Source organism: Gopherus evgoodei, chromosome 3 (assembly GCF_007399415.2).
Source record: "Gopherus evgoodei ecotype Sinaloan lineage chromosome 3, rGopEvg1_v1.p, whole genome shotgun sequence".
Classification (NCBI taxonomy): domain Eukaryota; kingdom Metazoa; phylum Chordata; order Testudines; family Testudinidae; genus Gopherus; species Gopherus evgoodei.
The window spans coordinates 144923901-144940611 of NC_044324.1; the positions used below are offsets into that span (position 1 = coordinate 144923901).

A 16711-nucleotide genomic window follows, 5' to 3' on the forward strand; every position below is an offset into this window, starting at 1 on the left:
GCAATCCGGTGCCGGCGCCGAGATCACGGCCTGCGAAGCCGTCGGGTCAAGTGCCGCCTCCATGAGGAGAGTCCGGAGCCTTTGATCCCTCTCCTTCTTTGTCCTTGGCTTAAAAGCCTTACAGATGCGGTACTTGTCAGATCTGTGCGATTCCCCGAGGCACTTCAGGCACGCTTCGTGGGGATCGCTGGTAGGCATGGGCTTCTTGCAGGCCGCACACTGTTTGAAGCCCGGCGAAACAGGCATGAGCCTGGCGCCGGGTGCCGGGAAGGGCTAAGCCCCCGGCGAAGAACTACTTAACAACTATTTAACTTAACTATCTACTTAACCAACTAATTAACAACTATAATGGACTAGAGATGAACGATAGATAAACGATAGAGAACTAGGAGAGCTAGGGACATGGAGGACAGCTATGCTGCGCTCCACAGTTCCAACGACCAACACGGCGGTAAGAAGGAACTGAGGAGCGGGCGGGCCGGCAGGGATATATATTGGGCGCCATGGCGGCGCCACTCCAGGGGGCGACCTGCCGGCCCACTGGAGTTGCTAGGGTAAAAAGTTTCCGACGAACGTGCACGCACGGCGCGCACACCTAACTGGAATGGATGTGAGCAATCACTCGAAGAAGAAAAGACGGTTACTCACCTTTGTAACTGTTGTTCTTCGAGATGTGTTGCTCACATCCATTCCAGTTAGGTGTGCGCGCCGCGCGTGCACGTTCGTCGGAAACTTTTTTACCCTAGCAACTCCAGTGGGCCGGCAGGTCGCCCCCTAGAGTGGCGCCGCCATGGCGCTCTATATATACCCCTGCCGGCCCGCCCGCTCCTCAGTTCCTTCTTGCCGGCTACTCCGACAGTGGGGAAGGAGGGCGGGTGTGGAATGGATGTGAGCAACACATCTCGAAGAACAACAGTTACAAAGGTGAGTAACCGTCTTTTCTTCTTCGAGTGATTGCTCACATCCATTCCAGTTAGGTGACTCCCAAGCCATACCTAGGCGGTGGGGTCGGAGTGAGAAGTCGCGGCCCGGAGCACCGCAGTTCCGAAGGCCGCATCCTCCCTCGACTGCTGGACCAGGGCGTAGTGGGAAGCAAAAGTGTGGACCGATGACCAGGTCGCTGCCCGACAGATTTCCTGGATGGGCACACGGGCTAGGAAAGCCAGCGATGACGCCTGCGCCCTGGTAGAATGCGCAGTCACACGGCCCGCAGGGACATGGGCCAAGTCATAACAAGTCCTGATACAGGACGTAACCCAAGAGGATATCCTCTGGGAGGAGATAGGAAGACCTTTCATACGATCTGCTACCGCCACGAAAAGCTGGGGGGATTTTCGGAAGGGCTTAGTCCTGTCTATGTAGAACGCGAGAGCCCTACGGACATCCAGCGAGTGGAGCTGCTGCTCCCTGCCTGAGGAGTGAGGTTTTGGGAAAAAAACCGGAAGGAAAATCTCTTGGTTGACATGGAAGGCTGAGACCACCTTGGGCAGAAAAGCAGGGTGTGGTCTCAGCTGCACCTTGTCCTTGTGGAAGACCGTATATGGGGGGTCTACCACAAGAGCTCGGAGCTCCGACACCCGTCTAGCTGAGGTGACAGCCACTAGAAAGGCAGTTTTCCAAGAGAGGTAGAGCAGGGAGCAAGTAGCTAACGGCTCAAAGGGGGGCCCCATGAGTCGGGACAACACCAGGTTAAGATCCCAGGTGGGAGCAGGGGGACGGACGTTAGGGAATAAACGTTCCAGCCCTTTAAGGAATCTCGACACCGTCGGGTGAGAAAAAACGGAGCGACCGTCCGCACCCGGGTGAAAGGTGGAGATAGCAGCTAGGTGGACTCGCAACGACGATAAGGCCAGACCTTGCCCTTTGAGGGACAAAACGTAGTCTAATATTTCGGAAACCGAAACTTCCATAGGGCGGAGATTTCTCTCTACGCACCAACAGGAGAAGCGCTTCCATTTCGCCGAATACGTGGCTCTTGTGGACGGTTTCCTGCTACTCAAGAGCACCTCTCTCACAGGCGTGGAGCATCGCAGCTCTGGGCCAGTCAGCCACGCAGGAGCCACGCCGCTAGGTGCAGCGACTGCAGGTCTGGGTGACAAAGGGTCCCGTGGTCCTGGGTAATCAGGTCCGGATGAAGGGGCAGGGGAACTGGGTCGGCTACGGCCAAGTCCAGCAGCATGGTGTACCAGTGCTGCCTGGGCCACGCCGGGGCTACCATGATCACGAGCGCCTTGTCCCTGCGCACCTTCAGGAGGACCTTGTGGACCAGAGGGAACGGGGGAAATGCATAGTACAGGTGGGTCGACCACCGGATGAGGAAGGCGTCCCCTATCGACCCCGGTTCCCTGCCCTGAAAGGAGCAGAATGCTGGGCACTTCCTGTTCCCCCTGGACGCAAAGAGGTCCACCCGGGGATAACCCCACCTCCGGAAAATGGAGAGAGCGACATCCGGGCGAAGGGACCACTCGTGCGACAGGAAGGATCTGCTCAGTCGATCTGCCAGAGTGTTCCGTACTCCAGGGAGGAAGGAAGCCCTGAGGTGAACGGAGTGGGCTACGCAAAAGTCCCAGAGACGTATCGCCTCGAGGCACAGGGAGGAGGACCTGGTGCCGCCCTGCTTGTTGATATAGTACATCGTCGTCGTGTTGTCCGTAAACACGGCGACACAACGACCCTGAAGCTGATGACAAAACGCTTGACAAGCAAGGCGGACCGCTCTCAACTCCCGTATGTTGATGTGGAGCCCCACCTCCTCCTGGGACCACAGGCCCTGTGTCCGCAGGGTCCCCAGGTGGGCCCCCCAGCCCAGATCTGAGGCATCCGTTGTCAGGGATACCGATGGCTGAGAGGGGTGAAAGGGAAGACCCGCACATAACACGGACTGGTCCAACCACCAGTCGAGAGAGTCCAAGACCTTCTGGGGGATTGTGACTAACATGTCTAAAGGTTGCCTTTGCGGCCTGTAACGGCTGATAAGCCACAGCTGGAGAGGCCTCATGTGGAGCCGAGCGTAGCCGGTCACAAAAGTGCACGCTGCCATGTGGCCTAACAGGGTTAGACATGTCCTTACTGACGTCAACGGGGCTGACCGCAAACGCTGAACGATCGCCGCCATGGTCTGGAACCGTTGCAGAGGCAGCGAGGCCCTGCCCATCGTGGCGTCCAAGACCGCCCCGATAAATTCCACCTTTTGCGTGGGCCTCAGAGTGGATTTGTCTGTGTTTATCAGGAGGCCCAGACTTGCAAATACGGCGGTGATCAGGCGGACATGGCTGCTGACCTGCTGCTCCGACGTGCCCCGAATCAACCAGTCGTCCAGATAAGGGAACACGTGGACACGGTTGCGTCGAAGATGCGCCACGACAACTGCCATGCATTTTGTAAACACCCTTGGGGCCGTGGACAGGCCGAAAGGGAGGACTGCAAACTGATAATGAAGAGCCCCCACAACGAAGCGGAGAAAGCGTCTGTGGCGCGGCCAAATGGCAATATGAAAATACGCGTCCTGCATGTCGAGGGCGGCGTACCAGTCTCCCGGATCCAGGGATGGAATAATGGTCCCCAGGGATACCATGCGGAACTTCAACTTCACGAGGTATTTGTTGAGTTCTCGCAGGTCGAGGATAGGCCTGAGGCCCCCCTTGGCCTTGGGGATCAGAAAGTAGCGGGAATAAAACCCCTTGCCTTTCTCGTTTTCCGGAACCGCCTCTATGGCTCCTTTGCTGAGGAGCGTCTGCACCTCCTGTCGAAGGAATTGCTCGTGAGAGGGGTCCCTGAAGAGGGACGAGGAAGGAGGGCGGGAAGGAGGAAACGAAACAAACTGCAGGCGGTATCCCGTCCGCACCAGGTTTAAGACCCAGCGGTCCGATGTTATTTGGGACCACGCCGGGAGTGAAAACGGGGGGAAAGGATCCATAGGGGAAACTGCTACAGCGCCCTCGGGCGCACCTTCAAAATGAAGGCTTAGGACCAGGCGGGGGTTTCGAGGAGCCTTGGTTCTGCCCCCCTTGGTTCCCAGACTGCCTGCGCCTGCCGTTCCTGCCGCGGCGCCTGTAAGGGTCCTGCCGCTGGCGGAACTGGGAAAACGGCCTACGGTACGGCTGCTGCTGTGGCCTAAAGGGTCTACGCTGCGTCACGGGGGTGTGCATCCCGAGGGACCGCGCAATGACCCGGTTGTCCTTCAGACTCTTGAGTCTGGGGTCTGTCTTTTCCGAAAACAGGCCCTGGCCTTCGAAAGGAAGGTCCTGTATCGTGTGCTGGAGCTCTGGCGGAAGGCCGGAAACCTGCAGCCAGGAGATGCGACGCATCGTAACTCCCGACGCGAGGGTACGGGCAGCCGAGTCCGCAGCGTCCAAGGATGCTTGTAAGGCCGTGCGCGCGACCTTTTTGCCCTCGTCCAGGATGGCCGTAAACTCCTGGCGAGCATCCTGTGGCAGCAGCTCTTTAAATTTGTCCACTGCCACCCAGGAGTTAAAAGCGTACCTGCTCAGCAGGGCCTGCTGATTAGAGACCCTGAGCTGCAGGGCCCCAGCCGAATATACCTTACGGCCAAGGAGGTCCATCCGCCTGGCCTCTCTGGATTTGGGGGCCGGAGCCTCCTGGCCGTGACGCTCCCTATCGTTCACCGACTGCACCACCAGTGAACCGGGAGTCGGGTGAACGTGCAAGTATTCATACCCCTTGGAAGGGGCCATGTACTTTCTCTCGACTCCTTTCGCTGTCGGAGGGATGGAGGCCGGGGACTGCCAGATAGTATTGGCATTGGCCTGAATGGTCCGTACAAAGGGCAGGGCGACCCTGGTGGGGGCATCCGAAGAGAGGATGGTAACAATCGGGTCCTCTATCTCCGAGACCTCCTCTGCCTGCAGACTCAGGTTTTGGGCCACCCGCCTGAGGAGGTCCTGGTGCGCCCTGAGATCCAGCGGGGGGGGACTGTTGGAGGAGGTACCCGCCACCGCCTCATCCGGGGAGGAGGATGAGGAGACCCCAGGCACGATAGTGTCCAACTGAGGGCCTTCCTCAGCCCTCGCCTCTTCCTCCGGAGCCACAGCGGAGTCCTGCTGTTTGGACCCTTCCTCCGCCTCCGGGGAGGGAGGGGGGCGAGACAAGGAGGCTTCAGGGGCCCTACGCTCCGCATTCGCCGGTGTGGGAGGGAGCTGCTGGGGGCCCTGGGCCTGATGGTATGCCCAGGGTGTCCAGAATCCCCACTGTGGTGGGCCTTGGTCTTCCAGCGGCGGATCCCCGAAGAGCGCCGCCTGCCGGTCGGTGCCGAGCGCATACGCACTGTCCGCCTGCGAAGATACGGACGGCTGTCTCGAGGGCCACGGCGGGGCCGACCCCGGATGGTACGGGCCGGCGCGGGTCGGCACGGAGGATCGTCTCGGTGCCGGGGACCGGTGCCGGGAGTCGTATCGGTGCCGGGATCGGGACCGGGACCTGGATCTGTCACGGTGCCGGGATCCTGATCGGTACCGGGTGTCGCTTCGGTAGCGGGACCTGCCACCGGCTCGGCGCCGGGAGGTCGACCGAGACCGGGACCTGCCACCATCTCGGTGCCGGGAGGTCGACCGGGACCTACCACCGGCTCAGCGCCGGGAGGTCGACCGGTGCGGCGAGTAGCGATGGGACCTGCTCCTGGAGTCGCGGTGCCGGTGACGCCGACTGGAGCTTGACCGCGACCGTCCGGAGGTCGACCGTTGCCGCGAGTGCGACCGGTGCCGCTGAGGGGAGCGGTGCCGGGACTGCGAGCGGCGTCGGGATCTGGAGCGCCCAAGACGTCGGGACCTAGATGGCGAAGGACTGTCTCTGGGCGGCGCCGACATCATGGGCTTGCCCCTGGACATGACCCGCACCGGAGGTACCGGGGGTGGCAGCCGAGTGGGCTCCGTCAGGGCAATAAGGTCCCGAGCCGAGGCGAAGGTCTCCGGTGTTGACGGGACCACTATCTCAACCCCAGATCTCATGGGGGAGCTCGGCGGCACCGGACTCAACGGACCCGCCAGGCCCGGAGTCAACGGTGCTGACGGTGCCGGCGGTGCCGCGGCCGATGTCGAGGCCGGGCGCTCAAGCCGGGTCTGCCTGGCCGGAGTAGCAGACTTCGACGGCCTAGGCTGTGATTCCGGTGCCGGAGAAGGTCGGTGCCGAGGAGTCTTCTCGGTGCCGGAGCGATCCGGTGCCGGTGCCGAGACCACGGTCCGCGAAGTCGACGGGTCAAGTGCCGCCTCCACTAGGAGAGTTCGGAGCCTCTGATCTCTCTCCTTTTTTGTCCTCGGCTTGAAAGCCTTACAGATGCGGCACTTGTCAGACCTGTGCGATTCCCCGAGGCACTTCAGGCACGCTTCGTGGGGATCGCTGGTGGGCATGGGCTTCTTGCAGGCCGCACACTGCTTGAAGCCCGGCGAAACAGGCATGAGCCTGGCGCCGGGTGCCGGGAAGGGCTAAGCCCCCGGCCAAGAACTATTTAACAACTATTGACTAAACTATTTACTTAACAACACTAATTAACACTATATAGAACTAGAGATAAGTGATTGAAAACTAGGAGAGCTAGGGACGTGGAGGACAGCTAAGCCGCGCTCCACAGTTCCAACGACCGACACGGCGGTAAGAAGGAACTGAGGAGCGGGCGGGCCGGCAGGGGTATATATAGAGCGCCATGGCGGCGCCACTCTAGGGGGCGACCTGCCGGCCCACTGGAGTTGCTAGGGTAAAAAAGTTTCCGACGAACGTGCACGCGCGGCGCGCACACCTAACTGGAATGGATGTGAGCAATCACTCGAAGAAGAACTGGTGTTCTGGGACAGCGGGTCTGGATAGCAAGGTTGAGCTTGAGGGCCACATATTGCCATGCCCATCAGGTAAGGGTACCATGCTTGCCTGGGCCACGTCGGGATGATGAGGATGACCTTGCCCTTGTCTATTTGTATCTTGTGTATCACACCTGATATCAGGGGAATTGGTGGAAATGCGCACATTAGTGTGCATCCCATGCGGTGAAGAAGGCATCCCCTAGTGATCGTGGTTCCATTCCCACTTTTGAGCAGAACATTGCGCATTTGTGGTTTGTCGGGGATGCAAGCAAGTTGATGAGATGAGTGCCCCACCAGCAGAATACAGATTGCAGGAATCCCTTGTTCATTTCCCATTTGTGGTCTTGAGAGAAGCACCTGCTTAGTGTGTCCACCACTGCATTCTGGCAACTGGGAAGGTAGGAGGCCAAATTGTTTGTGTTGTGGAGAATGCACCAGTTCCACAGTTTTATGGCTACGGTGTATAGTGAGTGAGATAGAGTGCCTCCGGGTGACTGATGTAAAACATGCAGGCACTGTAGTCAGTCATTATGCAAACTGGATTCATTCTTTATGTGAGGTAGGAAATGTCTGCAGGCATTGCGGACCACACATAGCTCTAGTAGACTGATATGCAAATGAATCTCCGCAAGAGACCATTTACCTTGAACTGTGTGCAAATGCATGTGGGCACCTCAGCCTATCAGTGAGGCATCCATCGGAATTACTATTGACTGGGGTTCCTGTTGGAAGGGGGGGCCCAATGCATACATTTTTTGGTCTTGTCCGCCAGTGTAGAATCCAGGACATGGTGTGGTACTGTAAGTTGTCCAGGATACTGTGATACTGTAAGCCGTTTGTGTAGGCTGTTTGCGCTATGTCTTCTTCGCTCGGGACTCAGTGGTGCTGGAGGTGCCTGGAGTGTCATAGGTGCTCACCCAAGCATGTGTAGGCATCGGGGGTATCGACCTGGCAGAAGACCACCTATGTTTCTGTGCCCTCTTCCTCGGTCTTTTAGAGGAAGGCATGTCTCCTGCTCCTAAAGGAGGGGTGCCCGGAGAGGAGGTCCGTTGTTCTGTCTCTGGTTGGAGACATTTCTCCATCAGGATCATTTTGTGTCAGAGATCCCAGTCACACCGGGCTCTTACCTTCGGGTTGTTACAGTGGGTGCATTTTCATGGATATGTTTCATGACTGAGACATTGGACACACAAGGAGTGTCCATCAGAAACTGTCACTGCTTCGCGGCAGGAGCTGCATAGCTTAAAGCCTGGGGAGCCAGGCATCTTACATGGTTAACCGACCCACAGTGGGGGAACTATGGGAAGGTAAACTGGGAGAAAGGAATTTTTTTTTTTGATCCAACAAAACTAACACTAACACTAACTACAACTTTCCATATGACTAACTAACTATTTAAACTATTATTTCTAAAAGTTTGGCAAGAGTGATGAGCACTGCCCCAGAGCTCAGTCTTCAGTGAGGATGGTTGACAAGGAATTGGAGGGCTCAGGTTATGTGCATGCTAGACCGGCACCAACAGCACCGCAAGACACCTACTGCACACGTGCAACTTGCGCAGACACTGCTATCATAAATCTCTGGTCGACAGTGTCGGGCTGCATTGATACTTGTAAATGGAGCATCCACAGGGGCAGCATTTGAAGAAGAATCAAGATCACACTCTTAAAACGCTTCCCAATATTTATGGTTTTATCAGCCAAATACAAGCACAAAGCTTTTTGGAGATTATTTAGTTTCGCCATAAGAAATTCCTGTTCTTTATTATTTTGTAGCCTCTTAATGCAACTCACTCTTCAGTATTGTCACAAAGGATATGCTATGTTTCTATTGCACTGATCATCTATAGTGGAACCAAATATTTTTAAGGGAGAATATTTTTCCTCTTTCATCAGAAGTAGGCAGCCAGTGGAGTAAAAGGTTTTTCTTGTCTTGACATTAGTCAAGAGATCACACAAAGTTCTTCAAGTCCTTGTTGGGTTAATATTGCTGTGGGCATCATCAAAAACTCAATATTTACTAAGCTACTATAAGTATCATCTGAGATACTACATTTATTTTCTATTCTAAACACAATGGAAAAACAATAATACTCTCAGCTACCACTACGTGGTAACTAATGGTAAACAGTGACTTTTTAAATTCATTTACTAGGTAACAGATTAAGAAAAACATAATTCATAAATTGATCAAACATATACACAAAGATGAGGAAAGGAGCAAAAGAAAATGCTACAATTTAGACCACAATGGACTACAGTTATTTGGTGCCAAAATACACCATAATAAACTTGCATGCTGGCATCAAGGATCTAACTGTAAAAATGATAAAAAAAAATCCATAAGCTTTATAATCAATATGAACAGACAAAAATGATTTTACTAAAAACCAGGAAAATAGGAGCGTTCACTCAATTCAAAATTTTCCTGAAATTCCCCCTCTCTCTTCATCAAATGTAGCTGAAGCAACTGGACTCCTGGACGATAGCAAATGACATACCTCACCAAAGTCAACAAAGATGGATTTCCTGTTTTCCAGAATGGCAAGTAAAAATATAACAGAACTGACTCCAAAGTTAATAAATTCATCTTTCTTTAAGTTAATAAAATCTCTGTTTGCAAGATTACATTTTTAACTCAGCATTCTGGAATCCTGGGGGAAAAAAACCTCTCTACAGCAGCAGCAAAAGTATGTTTAAATAGTGTTTTAACTTCATGTCTAACAGCTCACCAAAGTTACAAAAAACAGATCTATAAACCACTGGATAAAGATACAAGAAATAATGCATACTGTAGATATGAAATTATAGCAAAAAAACTCACTAATGAGACCAAAGGAAACTGAAATTATTTTCAAGAATTCAGAAAATCTTGGATAGGCAGGGAAGTGAATAATTTACAAGTCAAAGGTACAGTACCTTTCATTACCTATATCACAGGAACAAGTAAAGGGGAACTGGATGAGTGAAACAAATTGCAATGAGATATAAAGGCTCTCTCTTGTAGGTCACCATTTTGAAGCCAGCACACATTGGTAGCGACCAAAAGTCATTGCCATGTAATGATTTTTTGTGATCTACAAGAAATGTTCTTTTTCTGTGTAGTTCACAGTAGACAATTTTCCCTCCACCGTTCACTAGAACCCTAGATGGCAGGACCAGCAGAGACAGCATGGACTTAATGGACCTGAAAATTAAACAACCTTCTTACCCCTAGAGGCAGTCCCTCCTGAAAGGGTGGAATACACTAGACTGATGTTCTGAAGATGAACAAAAATGACTTTGGCTCTAGTGCTTTCAATCCAGCATCTTTTGTGAGGAGAAAAATTCATTGAGATAGCTGAGAGAACTAAAAATCATCTATTAAGAAAAGATGTCTTCTGCTCAACAATTTACATACATTTACAAAAAAGAACACTAACACTTACCTCCTTTATTTTTGAATATGCTTGACCCTTGCTACTTGCAGCAATAGCAAGAACTTCAGTGTCAAACACAAACTGAACAAAGGCTTTTAAATTAGACCAAAATATTAGCTGTGTGTTGCTCAAAGAGGATATAACTTTCCAAGCCAGATCAAATGCATCTATGCAGAGAGATTCGGATGAGCACAGGAGCTGAAAAGAAAGAGAAGGAAACCAGTGTTTAATTTCTGGGTGCAAAAAATCTTCATTACTGTTACTGACCATAGGTTTGCTTTTGTCTCTTACCTTGGGAACAAGCACTTTCATGCAATGAAACACAGGTAAAACCTGGTCAGAAGGCAAAAGAGTTAGAGCTTCCAGTGCAGACTGTAGAGTTCTTATTGGCCTTTGGACTGCAAGCAAAGACAGTTCCAGAGTCTCATCATTTGACAATGGTATACATTTATGATACTTGTTTAAAATAAAATGAAGGCAAACCCACTGGTCATGTACATAGCTTGCAACGATTTTCCCCCATCCTTGAGAAGATGTGGATTCCTCAAATAAACTGTAACAGAGAAAATACTTTTAAGTCCATATTAATACTTCAGTTTTTTTACATACAAACTATAGGCCATAATGTAATGTTCTAACAGAAAGCAGATTAGAATCAAAAGTCTAAATGCCAATTCAACTCCTATTAAATTCAGTGGAAAGATATCAATTCACTTCAGTAAGAATCAATTGAGTCCTAATTCCCTGTCTACTACAGAAAGAGCTAAGGTGAGCAAATCCATTTCGCTTCCACCATATTCTAGATCTGAAGAGTAAGAAGACTCATTTAGCTACTTAGACATCCTGAATTCATTAAGTTAACACTTACGAATTTTTTATCTTGTCAAAAATTACCAAAAAAGTTATCTAAGAGTTAGTTTATATTAAAGATGTGTAGAGAGTGATTTGAACTGTAGCATGGACATACCTATTTTTTTCTTCAGTATAAGAAGGCTTCTTTAATACTTGATTAAGTTGAACAGAGGAAATAAAACCTTTTAGGGTTTCAACAGCATGTAGAGATTTAAGTTGAAGTTCAGGTTTCTGATCAATAATCTCACAAACCACAGTTAGTGAGGCCATACTAACTGCTTTTTGAATCTGTTCTCCAAGCTTTGGTTCCTAGTAATGAAAAATTAAAAATCACACAATCAACTACTAAAATTTCCCCTAATAAATTATGAATAATATACGGAAACATACTGAATACCTTTAAAATATCCTATTACATATGAAAATCTGATTAGAAAGTAAAATGTAGGGAAAAACAGATGTGTGTATACATATTTATCTCATCTTACAAATTACAAGCATTCCTTTATCAGCACCAGCCCTGTAGTTTGACTATGACATGACATTCATAGTCAACTGAGTGTGCAGAAATTAACTTATGTATTTGTACTAATAATGGAAATGGTAAGAAATTAATTTCATTCTAGTACATTACAGCACTTATGCCAGTACAGTTAAGGCTGAACTGCAACTAAGGTCAGTCTTAATTTCATATTTTCTATTTTATGTCACAAACTTAGTATTAAGCAAATATTCAAATGTATACCTGACACAAGGATATTTTCCCACAAATCAAATTTCTCACAAACTGTAAGTTTGACTTCTATTATTTATGGAAATCTGAACAAAAAGTAAAATTCGGCACATGTAGCCAGAGTCCTCCAAGGCCAGTAGAGAGAGTAGTTAAAGCAGTCTAGAAGGCAACAATGGTCACTCCAACTAAAGGGGAATTATTGTGTCCGAGAAGCAGAGCAAGCAGAAGAGACTATGCGATCTATTACAGCATAAAATGCAGCTCACTCCCAATTAAAATATATTAATTTGTGTGTAAAGTTACATAGGAACAAGTGTGTAGGGATGCGGAAAAGGGTCAGAAGATTATATAAAAAATTACTGAGCACATCAATGTGTACAGCAATGTACAAAATGCAATATTATAACAGACTATTTTCTGAATGCCTCCAGCTATCAGAAACACAGAAAATGTTTCTAACCTCTGCCCGCTTTCTCTATGAAGAATGGCCGTAAGAATTTGCTGCAGTCTTTCAACAACACACAACTAACAGAGACCCTATTCAAACACTCATTACTGAGGAAAACCCCTTCTGATTCAACTAAAGTATGGACTTGGGAAGAATTACTGAGTTAAGCCTCAATATACTGTTACAATATGTTACTAATCCACAAATGACATTTTTGTTTGATAAAATGATAATGATAAAATCACAAATAGCTGAAAAAAAAAACTAAACTTGTTTTTCCACTAGTCATACAAAATGATACTAGTGTGTTTTGTCTCTCATTCTGCTCTCAGTGTATGATTTAATTTCTTAACTTCTTTGAGCCTACTGATTTGTTCTGACAAGGACAGGATCGGGATATTAGAGGGTGTTTATCACTGCCACTATAATTAAGGTTAAAAAACAGTTTCAAACATATAATTCTGTTTTTACACAATTTACCAAAACATTCAGTTTGTGTACTAAGGGTAACAGTGATTTATGCTAATACAAAAATGAGGAAGTGAGCAAAATCTGTCCATCCATTTTTTCAGTTTGTCAAGGCTGAAAATAAACACATTTTTTCCCATTGTAAAATTCTATCCTTTTAAAAAATATCAGGGCTACCATAAAATAAAAACAGACACGGATTTGGCATGAATGTAATCCTCCTCTCTTTTTGAACTAGTATCTTTGCTTGGATTGGGGGAGAAAAATATTTTGATTTAAGAAAAAGATGAATGCATATTCTGGAGAGGATATACCTTAAACCTAGAGACACCAACTTAAAGATGTACTTTGCACGCATTCACAGCTCAGTTAAAGACATTCTGCTCCCACTGTAGTAATCATTAACGTCCCACTAACTTAAAAGGGAGCAAGAAAGACACACACACACACACACACACACACACAGAGGAAATTAAATCCCACCAAAATCTTTTTGACAAAGCATTAATGTCAAGTCTGGAAATTCCAAAAGTTAAAGTTCCTCTAGCAATATGAATTCAGCCATGTTTCACATCAAACTTTTCTCTTTCTCTTGAAAAATGAAAATATTAACCTATTACTCTACATATAACACATATATAACTGTGGGATATAAAACGTGGAGGAATGAATACTGCAACAGAAAATGTTAGCTTTTGGAATTTCTTAACTTTGTAAATTAAACACTGTATTAATACTAACGTTTGGGGGATGGGGTTTCAATGTAATTCTATTTTCAAAACTATCCAACATTTTACTGTATTTTAGGCAAAGGCCTTTCAGCGCTACACAATCTTATTTGAGAAAAATGTGTTTATTGCCACCAACGCATTGCTTTAGCTATATAGCAGCTGTATACCCTTAAAGAACTACAGCACTACAGTACTAACAATGTCCTTTGGGAAACAGTGTTTCACTGCAATACAACACTGCAGATGAATTACACAAATGAGTTTTCTGTAAAGTAATATATTCATTAATATTTGTATCATATAGTTATGCCATTTATCCCTTGTAAAATTACCTGTTCATTGCCCGTCTCCTGCAGATTTTTAACAGAGGCATTTATCAGAGAAGAGATGAAATTCCAAATGGAGGGCCCCTTTTTCCAGCCAGCGTTTGAGCATAAATTCACCAGCTCTGACAATAATGCTAAGTATAAATTACAACGATCCAGATCTGAAACCTAAAATGAAGAAAGTAGATAGAAACACTAAAAAGGGGAAAAAATAAATAGAAAATGAGACAGCTAGAAAAAGGCAGGAGCAGCAGCAACAACTACAGTTGAACAGCCTTTCTTCTTGTGGCTAAACACACTTTCTTCTCTCCCCTCCTGTCAGGTTCCCCCACGCCACCTCAGGGTTCTCTGAGTAACCAACAACAACTTTGGTACTATGAAAGAAATCTCCAGTGTTTGTTTTTGTTTTTTTTTAAACACTAGAAACTTCCTTTCCTCTCCATTTGACCACAAGCTCTGCCCTTCTTCCTGTGGGTCCATATATTGTTTCAAGCTCTCAGTGCAAAATCAGCTGTTTGATAACTGGATCACTGCTTTTTCTTCTTCTGCAGATGTCTCACCAGAGTCCTAAGAAAATAGTGTACTTCTCCCTTGCCCTACTTCACTTTCCCACTATGTCTCCTCTGTTCTCTAGCTTCAAGCTTCTGCGCTCCCCTTCACTTACTTCTCCTACTCCACACCACATCATATCAACACCACCTTCTTTTTCTCCTCTCTTCACCCGTTGTATACTTTCATGAACTTTACTGCCTTCTCTACTCTTGGGGAGGTAACACCTCCTCTTCTTTAGGAACTATTAGGAAATGGACAGAAAATAAGACAGAAAATACCATAATGCCACTATATAATCCAGGGTGCACTCACACCTTGAACACCGTGTCCAATTCTGGTCACCCCATCTCAAAAAGGATATAGTGGAACTGGACAAGGTTCAGAGGAGAGCAACGAAGAGGATCAAGAGTATGGAATGGCTTGAGGAGAGAGAGGAGAGATTAAAAAGATTAGGGCTGTCCATCTTAGAGAAGAGACAACTAAGGGGTGATATGATAGAGGTCTATAAAATCATAAATGGTGTGGAAAAAGTGAATAAGGAAGTGTTATTTACCCTTTCCCACAATACCAAAACCAAGGGTCACTCAATGAAATTAATAGGCAACAGGTATAATACAAACAAGAGAAAGTACTTTTTCACATGATGCACAATTAACTGTGGAACTCCTTGCCATGCAATGTTGTGATGACCACAAGTACAACTGGGTTCAAAAAAAGAACTATATAAATTAATGGAGGATAGGTCCATCAATGGCTATGAGCCTAGATGGTCATGGATGCAACCCCAGACTTTGGGTGACTCTAAACCTCTGACTGCCAAAAGCCAGCAGGGGATGGATCGGGGCGGATCACTCCAACTGCTCTGTTCTGTACACTGCACCATAAGCTTTGGTACTGTTAGAGACAGAATACTGGGCTAGATGGACCACCAGTCTGACCCAGTATGGCCATTCTTATGTTCCTTTTCTCACTTTCACAAATCCTCTTCTCATTTCAACCTTAGTCTTTGTCTCAGTCCAGGTCCCCTCTTCATCCCATCCTCTATCATGAACCTCTCTTGGACTCTTTCCTTATCAGTTTTATTTCCATACTCCACGTTCCCTCTTTGATTATGTTCCCTCTCAAAACTCCCACTCCACTGCTGAAAAACTCACCCTGATTCATAACCTCTATTTTCCTGCTACCCTCCACTTCTTCACTCTTGCTGAAACGCAGCTCTTTTCTGACGCCTCAACCTCTGTTGCTACATTCCTCTTACAAGGACCATCTTTTTGCATTCCCCCAAGTGTTAGAAGTGGCTATGAACTTCTCCCTCCCTCCCTGTTAGTCACTTCCTGTCCCTTCCTCCTTCCCATACAACTTCCTTCTTTGGAGTCTACACTGGCCAGGTTAGCCTAGATTCACAAAGGAACCTGGGCGTTGTGACACCGTCACTTTAGGTACCTAGAAAATCACAAAACCTGAGTTAAGCACCTTGGCTCCCTATACAACAAATGGGGGGAAACAGGCAACTTAGAATGAGATTTACAAAATCAAACAAATTAGGCAAGGAAGCGTCTAAGTTAGCAATAGGAGATAGCGATGAGAAGAATGTGTGCGAAGTCCCACTCCTCTCAGAGAGGTAAGTGCGGAGACCAGGCTGTAGGGAAGTCCTCATCACTGCTAGTGATTTATAGCTGGGAATCCCTCTCATGGAGTCAGGTGGCATAAGTACCTAAAGGTGTTTCTTGTGAGAAAGAGCTAGGCAGGGCCTAACTCCACACAAAATGGCCGGAGGTGATACCCACCTTATAACTTTTAGCTCACTGATTAGAGTACTAACCTGGGATGAGGGAGACCCAGATTCAATTCCCCCCTGAAGCAGCGGGGGAGAAAGGATTTGAACTGGGTCACCCATCGCTCAGATGAGTGCAGTAACCACTGAGCTATGGGATATTCTCATGCAGGGTTCTCTCAATCTCTCCTGTTGAGGCTGTTCCACAAAGGATAAATACTTAAAGAGTCACTGAGCCAGTGAGAGAAAGAATGAGACTGTAGTCTGGTGCTTAGGGTACCCTCCTGGGAATTGGGAGACCCAGGGTCCAATGATTCATTTATTAGTTACATACAGTGGAACAGCTTCAACAGGACAGACTGAGGGAGCCCCATATCAAACTATCCCAGACCTAAAGGGTTAGAGCACTCTTCTGAGAAGTGTTGGAAACCTCTGCTCAAATCCTCTCTCCTGCTCTGGCACAGAATGGGGAATTGAACCTGGGACTTAAACACTAAAGGTCCAGATTCACAATAGCATTTCTCTCTTTACCCTCTGAGCAGCCACTAACTACTGCTAAAACTCTTGCCCGTGTTCTCCTATCTCTTATCTTGTTTACAG

At 47.9% G+C, this 16711-nt stretch overlaps 1 protein-coding gene across 1 annotated transcript in view; it reads right to left on the reverse strand.

The window, feature by feature from the left end:
* The window catches only part of TARBP1 (TAR (HIV-1) RNA binding protein 1), a 125860-nt gene that overhangs the window by 56134 nt on the left and 53015 nt on the right, over positions 1-16711 (reverse strand). Inside the window, exons 14-17 of the mRNA XM_030556916.1 lie at positions 13792-13953; positions 11195-11388; positions 10519-10780; positions 10237-10425 (exon numbers count right to left, since the gene is read on the reverse strand). Coding sequence (XP_030412776.1) covers positions 10237-10425; positions 10519-10780; positions 11195-11388; positions 13792-13953 — 807 coding nt within the window. The remainder of the gene's footprint in view (positions 1-10236; positions 10426-10518; positions 10781-11194; positions 11389-13791; positions 13954-16711) is intronic.